We start from the raw sequence: 8,159 nt of genomic DNA, 5'->3' as shown, positions 1-8,159 counted from the left end.
AATACGTGTATCTCAGTTGGGATACCGGTATCCTAACGTTTTGTAAAAGGAAAATCCACATGTTCTATGTCGGGATACCGGTATCCTTGATACAAAATACGTGTATCTCAGTTGGGATACCGGTATCCTAACGTTTTGTAAAAGGAAAATCCACACGTTCTATGTCGGGATACCGGTATCCTTGATACAAAATACGTGTATCTCAGTTGGGATACCGGTATCCTAACGTTTTGTAAAAGGAAAATCCACATGTTCTATGTCGGGATACCGGTATCCTTGATACAAAATACGTGTATCTCAGTTGGGATACCGGTATCCTAACGTTTTGTAAAAGGAAAATCCACACTTTCTAAGGATACTGGTATCCCTGATACAAAGCTCTAGGGTGATACTCAACTGAATCTACCGCCAATTTATCGCCAGGTACTCGTAAAAATTCTCTAAATCAAGTTAGCCATTGAAAAATGTATGGGCGCGAAATTCCACTATAACATGTGTAATCTCGCGCGGCGCGAAATTACTCGTTACCATCTGATCTTCTGTGATTTATGTTTTTCGTCAGCAAATCTTTATTACTCAGTAGATTCGCAAGTTATTTACAAACAGTCGCGAAACTTAATATTACCTTCGCAGTTACGCTATTCTCTAGATTGAACATAATTTTCAAGCTCGTACTTATCCATCAACAACCATCTGTCATCTTTCTTTCATCATAAAATTAGTAGGAGGTTCTGCCCTTGTTCAGAAATTTTGTATTTTGGTAAAGGGTGGCTTTTGCAAATCGAGACTAAGGCAAGGAAAGCACGTAAGGTATTTTACTCACTAAGCTCCCGGAAAATGAGTTTTAATGTTAATGTCAATTAAGTATTAATGACTCCGTTCCCGTGGCTTGGTGCATAAAATAAATTTTGTACAGAGATGCACAGCATTCTATTTACTGAATTTACCGAAATTTAGGAAAGTTCGCGGTAAATTTGAGTAAACGGCAATATTCAGTACAGTCAGATGTAGTGAAATTTCAGCATGAACTTGCTTCAGCTGCTTTTCACCTGATCTACAACCAAATCAAAACTGTTTATGCGCGGTAGTGGCAGAACCGTCAAACAAGTTTTGATTGATTGGATCAACTGAAAAACAGATGAAGCAAATCAACGCACTTCAAGCAAAATTGCTATTAATGACAGCTGCCAAATAGAGTACTATTTTGTAGGAAATTTTATCCCCACTCTTTTTACAGTGTAAAATTCTGTATGGGGCGCTGTCAAGTTTCAGTACCCTATTTAGAGTACCACTTTGGCTTGAAGTGCGTTGAGCAAATTCATGCTGAAGTTTCACTGCCTCTAACTGTAATTTCAGTAAATAAAATTACCAATAATGGGCATGTCTGATGGAGAACGGAATAATAATTTTGAATTATCGTAGAAGACCAAGAAGTTGTTCAACATAATGGAAAATTGGTAATCGGACGTACCGTAATAGGTACCACTTTTCCATCGATATTCTATGTAGAAACTACCACTAGTAGTGGTCCAATACTGCATACGATCAAACAAAGAAAGAGAAAGACGATAATTTCCTGTTGGCACATTCTATCATGCAGTAACTAAAGAAATTTAAAATTTTCGTGGATTGAGGAAATCGGATCGGTATAATTTTTCGGAATGTAAACACTAGCATTAAAGTAGTTGTAATAGTTCGTTTATTTGGTTTGTGTTGGGGGCGGCCGCAGTTCAGTTTGTAAATTGCTCTTCTTTTTGGGTGATATCTTAATTATCTTCGTTTTGTTCTTCTTTCTCTTGTGTTTGTGTATCGTCACTGTGGTGGCAGTTCGAATTTTCTTTGGTACCGTTGACGATGAACTATCATTCATATCCGAACCAATAGTACCACGTTGCCGGTGACTGTTCTCCTCAGGTGGTTGCCATTGGTCTTGATAGCCTCGACCTTCGGGATTATTGTTGTATTTCGGATTGTAACTGTCGAAGGGCAACTGGTGGCTTTGTATGTTACTAGCCGCAGTCGTTTCTTTCTGCGATTGTTTTTGTCTATTATCGGACGGTGAATACGGTTGCCAGGTGTCTTTGTCGATTTCTTCTGGATCGCCGCCAAACATGTGCCTAGGATTAGATCGATTAAATTCATTGTTAGAACAGAAATGGAAATGTCCTGTTACTTCAATGTCTCCATATTAACTTTGTATGGATTTAAGACAGGGATTCCGTTAATAATCTGCAGGGGTTTGCGATAGTGTTCTTGTAGATCTTTTATGGCTTCATCTTGATTATCATTGTGTTTTTCTCCTACCGTCAACGACGCTCCAACATTAGCCAGTCCATGTCGCGGTTTTGTGCCATGGTGTCCACTTTCTGTGGATGTGCATGGTTGATTAGCTGATTGTGCGTATGATGACTCGTCCAACACAAGTCCCTTTCCTGCTGAATAGGTCATCGCGTTGATATCTTGATAAGTTTGTGAATTAAATTTCAGCTTAGGTTTATGTTTCGGTTTGGCTGTGGTGTGATGATCTAAGCTAGAGCCATGGGACCACGATTGACCGATATCTAATGCAGAGTAATCGATCGATTTCGGCCTTTTGTTGCGCATCGTTAAATCGACGTTCGGTATCACACTCATCGTTGAGTAGGGTTCGTCTAGATAGGACGTGGAAACTGTAGTCACAGTGTTTTTGTGCGGAGATTTATATGTTTTGTAATGTTTAGTGGATTCTGCCGGTCGCTTAAACAGCTCTGATTCGGTTGATGTGTACGTGATATCCTTTACCCGTTCCTCACTATTCAGTTGCGGTAGTTCCTTTTCCTCACTATTCAGTTTTGGTAGTCTGTAGTACGTTTTCACTTCAGTGTGGGGTCGGTGTGTTGTCAGTTTCGGTAGATTACCTTCGGATTCGAGACGCTTCATGTATTGCACGACCGATTTTTCGATATGTTTCATCAACTCAGCTTTCGGAATACCAGAAGCTGTTAGCTCTTTCACATCTCTTTCAAAGTTGTCGTCGCTTCCGATTCCATGAGCGTCATGGTTGCCATTGTACCTGTGATTGGATTCCCTGTACATGTATTCCCCTTCACCAAAATCATCCGAATAATCCGGTCTCCGATAGTCTTCATAGATCTTGGAATTCCGAGTAACTGTATCGGATTTGGTATTTGGTCTCTGCGTTTGATAGTCGTCGTAGATCTTTGATATGCCAGTAACGGAATCGAATGTGGTACTCGGTCTTCGATAATTTTCATAGATCTTCGAAGTGCTAGTGACGGAATCGAATTTGGTATTCGGTTTTTGCGTTACTGATTGACGCAATGGATGCTCATGTAATGGACGAACAAATTGCTTCTTCTCCTTCTCATAAATATCATACTTTACATATGACGAATGTGGTGCCTTGTCACGTAAATTCTTTCGCATTTCCAGCGCTCTAGTTACGTATTCGGCCGCTGACTGAGAGTTTGAGAGCGTTTGTGAAGCTACTAAATCTACCGGTTGATGCTCCTCCTCATTGTGAGGTAATATATTAATCATTAAGTTGGCATTGTTTACGTGGCCTAGATGAACGTAAAATGTTATCCACCGATTCCTAAATTGAATTTAGAATTTGATAAAATGTTACCAGTTCCAGGATTTCGTGCATACGATGCCGATATGACTCGGTTCGGCGATTGCCATGTATTTGCTTGCGCAATTTGGTCTAAGATAGATCGTTGTTGATCAGCAGATGGTCGTCGACGTCTTTCGACGATTCTGGATGAGAATATGGTTGGAATGATCTAAAGAAATTTTTAGTTAGTATTTAGCTAAGGTCGGAACATTGCCATAAAAGCTATGAATTAATTTAGTCAGAGAGGTAATGATAGTTGTCTGAAGAACGCGATACTGATTACTGAGTCCATTTGACCTTTTCTAGCACTGACCATTGACTATAACATTATACCTTTAACCTTTCACAAACGGAAAGCGAAGTCATGAAATCTATTACTTCAATATTTTTATCATACATTCATCTATTTTAACGGAACATTAGCCCGAACTCGTCAGTTATTCTTGTCAGTAGCAGATGACTAGCCGTTTCAACAAGTCAAACCTATTTCGGGAGACAAAATAAGGGTTTGGTTTCGGGTCTATAGAGCACGAATCTCTTATTTTTTTCGATTAGTCCTCTATTTTCGGAGTAAAGAAGTGATAATTGCAGCAAGGCCTATTAATTGGTAAACTCATTTACAGAATTTACTGAAATTTACCAAAATTTAACGAATTTATCGAAACATAAATTCGGTTAATTTTCGGTAAATTTCAGTTAATTCGGTAAATTTACCAGAAGTGAAGACATGTCAGAGGGTCGTGAAAAGAGATTTTTGATAAAAGATCGAGATTGATATATTAGGCCTATAAACGAAGCGTAGTCACGGGCGTGTGCTGTGCAGCTTCACCTTCGGGAGTTGTGGGTGCAAGCATGGTAAATTTTTACCATGGTGCTGCTAGCTTGCATCCTAGCACTTCTGCGGAACTGATTACAAAATGTTCTATCTGAACTCATCGTGTTGATGTAACCTGCAGGTAGTTTGTGTTGTGTACGAGAAATTAAAGTACGATAGTAACTCTGCACACTGTAATTGTAGGTCTTTCAGCGATGGACACTCGTACAACATTTCAATTTTAAAATTTATTTCTAAATCGAGCTATTATCGAAAAAACTCTTTTCACGACCCCTTCACGATTATACTCCGAAAATAAACAAAAATCGCGTCGTAGCCTGTCTGGAGCGCCGAACCTTTGTTGTCTTGTTGGTTCACGTTTTCGCGATATCACTCATGAAGAGGAAACGTGTAAAATAAAACTCATCAGTTTTTTCAACAAAATCCACTAGATTAGGCACTTACACACAAAAACAACAGCAAATTGTATTTCTTCATTTCACAACAAAAGCCAAACTCAAATTGAATGGGAAAATGCAGTGAATGTGCCTTTTATAAAAAGTGAAAAATCATTCGATTGAGCTTTTCCATCATCTCACATTACACTTAAAGAAAATCGCACGACCATATCGTACCAACAGATTAATCATTTTATTCCAATGTACAAAACATTAATTGAAATTTATTTTAACATGAAATGTTTAGTTGCTTGTTATTATTATGTTAAGTTCGAATCATAATCGTTTTGGTGTTTCGTTTTTCTTTTTCTTTTTTGCATATCTAACAGTTTTATTGCACCGACACGTTCGATAGTGAGAGTTTGATTCAGCAGGTGCGAATTAAATTCATAATTATAATTGCTGCACAACCGTAGGTTCAAAAACATCATTACGTTAGATTGAATGTACGCATTTGAACTTGAAAATAATCCATTTCTCATGTTACGATTAGCCGTACACGTAATTTATCAGTTAAAATCAAGGTCTCGCTCCCTATAATAATCAACTAATTTAAAGTAATTTAAAAAAGAAAAATTCGCCTGGAAATTAACGATAATTATCTAGGTGGTATTGCACATTTTAGCTACGGTTCAATTGTTCAACTTTAACATTCAACATTTGAAAGATTTAGACCAACTAACTGAGGATTGTTGTAAGGATTTTCTCCAAGAAAATCGGTAAATTTAATTTTGCGTTCATGTTTCATCTGTTCGAGACGGCGAGAATGTAAGTACTTCGAACACTTCATTTATTAAAATTCTCGTTTTTCCCTGTATGAATCGGATGAGGCTGTATCTTAAACTTATCTGACTTTGTTAAATAGCTACAGACTGTCGTCAAAATATTCGTCACAATTCAAGTGTTACGTACCGAGCAATGAACTAAATTTCAGTCTAATTTTTTCCCTAACACCAGATTTACTGGTTTTCTACGGCTTGTTTATGCGTAGATGTTCGGAAATAGCTATTTTGGTAACTAGTTAGTAAATGGAGGGGTTTTCCGCATTAGATGTGAAGGATTACGACACGGTCCATATCGTCAGGAACGATATTACCTTCCAAAAACGATAATATCGTTGAAAAAACAATATTATGGTTTTTTGAACGTTATTATCGTCTAGAAAACGATGGTTGGGTAGATAATCAGCCTTGAACAAATTTTTTTACCATCTGCCATCAACGTTAAGGCTCAGAAAAGTCGCTCGGTGTTTTCTCCATTTTTCACCTATTCCGTCGTTGAATCAAGTGGGACGCCCTTTCCAGTGGACTTACTACATGTGCCTGGTAAGATATATGATCCATTAAAAAAAATCCTCGATGGTTGTGGGGCTAGTAAGAGGTGATTAAAAACCAAAAACATGTGTTTTTCACATGGAAATTTCTTAAAGTACACGGTCTTGTGGGGTGTCATTAGAAAGGTAAATGCATTCAGGGCAAATTGGGTTATAATTCATACATGCCGAGATAAAAAATGGAGAAAAGATTTCAAACATCAAAATAGTTATTTGTGCCTCTGCTTGTGATAAATGTTTTTTCCTAACTTTGTGGCTGATTTCCAACGTCGTTTAGGAAAAACGTTATTCCTAACTTCTTAAGTTCCTACTTCGTCCCCGACTCGTGCTGAAAACCCCTCATTTACACTTTAGCATGCGTTAGAAAAATAATTATTTAGCCACTAAATGTGTAGGCCAGGGTATGCCAAGTGTGACAATTACATAGTGTGCCTGTGCCTAAAAAAGCATTCATCACCAAGTTGCACACAACGATTTTCTCAAAAAAGAAAACGAAAGCTTTACATTTTGTCTCTGAGTTGAGAAAAACGGCTTTCCCTGGTCTCTACTGGTCTCAGTTTACCAATGAAACAAACATTAATGGGTTAACACGTTATATACAAGAATACAAGAACGGACTTTCGTCCCAAGACTATATTTGAACGTGAACAGAAATCTGTTATAGCTATTCTTAATCAGATCTTTGATTAGAGTAGGTTTCAAATTTACAATTCAACGCCGGGTACATTGTGCCGTGTTGGAATATCAATTTGATGCGGGCGGCCTTTGCAAGTCGAGTGCTAGTGAGTCATTTCTTGCAAGAGTCATTTTCGACCAATGATTTTGTCGGTTGCTGTTGAGCTTCACTCGCCGTTGATCGCTTTAGCAATTATTATAGTTTTGCTTATACTGTTGCTTCACTCGCAATTGTGACTTCGTAGATTCAGTTACGGTTTATGACTTCAAAGACTAGATTGAGTCTCTTTTCTGATGTTTCCATTGTAAAGCCGACAAAAGTTAATCTTTACAGATTGAGTGCTGGTGAGTCATTCTCTGTAAATAGAGTTTCGTCATCCGGAATTTTGGGCCAGTTAGTGTAGCTTGAGGCCATATACTTCGCTCACTACGAGATTTTCTTCTACTGAATTTGCTCAGTATTGTTGCTGCATAGAAGGCTAAGAAGCATTTTCAGTCAAATTGACTTCAATCGAAGGTTTTTCGCGAGATTTTCGCATTGTTTTTCCGTTTCGTTGTTGCTGCTGTTTCCCTCGTGTTTGCCGGTGATTGTGCAATTTTCGCTGGATGGATGAATGGTGTAAAGGGGCGGATCAGACGGTTGGTGAAGTAAGAATCGTAAGTGTGGCGCGCATGAGAATTTTTTATTTTTTACTTTTACTTTTGCTTTTGGAGCTCTCAATTCTTTTGTTTGCTTTGCTGCATTCTTTGGTGATTTCTTATCAGCTTTCCGTGATTTTTCCAAATCCATCAGCAGATGGCAATGTCTCAATGCAAACTATCCTACATTTGTTCATGGAAAGTTTTGCTGCTGTCTTATGTAAGAGGCTAGCGGAAGCAACTGTGACCTGTGACCGCCGCTAGTTCTCGAGGTCGAAACAGCTTTTCATTTTTCTTGTTTGCCACTATACGTGATGTGCGGGAAAGGGAAGAGCTATATCTCTTTTTGTCGTTACAAAGGATATTTCTCAGAAGGATGTTTCCTTGAAGTTCAATAAATGTAAAAAGGAGTCTTGTTTTGGTTTTCTGCGTACGGAAATTCGGTTCTTGCAATTTGCTTTTCGTCTCAGGTTAAGCAAAATTGGTATGTACGAAGCACATAATCACAGTCACCCACATTCGTTTATAGTTAGAACATAATCTAGTGTTCAATGTTTGCTATAATCGACATTCTAAATGAAATTGCCCTTTTGAATAGACGTGTCTGTCTCTAAATTAACTTTT

General features: G+C 38.2%; 1 protein-coding gene across 2 annotated transcripts; it reads right to left on the bottom strand.

The window, feature by feature from the left end:
- Positions 1–1,639: 1,639 nt before the first annotated feature.
- Positions 1,640–4,952, bottom strand: LOC119074578. Of its 2 annotated transcripts, XM_037180809.1 has the most exons (5): positions 4,896–4,939; positions 3,629–3,785; positions 3,249–3,563; positions 2,174–3,188; positions 1,640–2,117 (listed from the first exon to the last, which is right to left on the bottom strand). In XM_037180809.1, exons 1-5 carry the CDS (start codon positions 4,926–4,928, stop codon positions 1,700–1,702), a joined length of 1,938 nt encoding a protein of 645 aa, XP_037036704.1. In that variant the 5' UTR covers positions 4,929–4,939; the 3' UTR covers positions 1,640–1,699. The 2 variants fall into 2 exon arrangements, with proteins under 2 accessions (XP_037036704.1, XP_037036703.1); XM_037180808.1 differs by having other exon boundaries at positions 2,174–3,563; positions 4,896–4,952.
- Between the last annotated feature and the right edge of the window lie 3,207 nt (positions 4,953–8,159).

Source organism: Bradysia coprophila, unplaced genomic scaffold (assembly GCF_014529535.1).
Source record: "Bradysia coprophila strain Holo2 unplaced genomic scaffold, BU_Bcop_v1 contig_151, whole genome shotgun sequence".
In the NCBI taxonomy this organism is placed as follows: Eukaryota; Metazoa; Arthropoda; class Insecta; order Diptera; family Sciaridae; genus Bradysia; species Bradysia coprophila.
The sequence above is the reverse complement of the archived record's forward strand: the minus strand, read 5'-3'. Positions and strand labels throughout refer to the sequence as shown.

Bases quoted from the DNA above. Each gene is read 5' to 3' on its own strand.
- LOC119074578 (XM_037180808.1), bottom strand. From the start codon at position 4,928: ATGAAGAAATACAATTTGCTGTTGTTTTTGTGT. The intron at 3,786-4,895 runs GTAAGTGCCTAA...AAATTTCTTTAG, and splicing joins ATTTGCTGTTGTTTTTGTGT to ATCATTCCAACCATATTCTC. The intron at 2,118-2,173 runs GTAACAGGACAT...ATCTAATCCTAG, and splicing joins GTTAATATGGAGACATTGAA to GCACATGTTTGGCGGCGATC.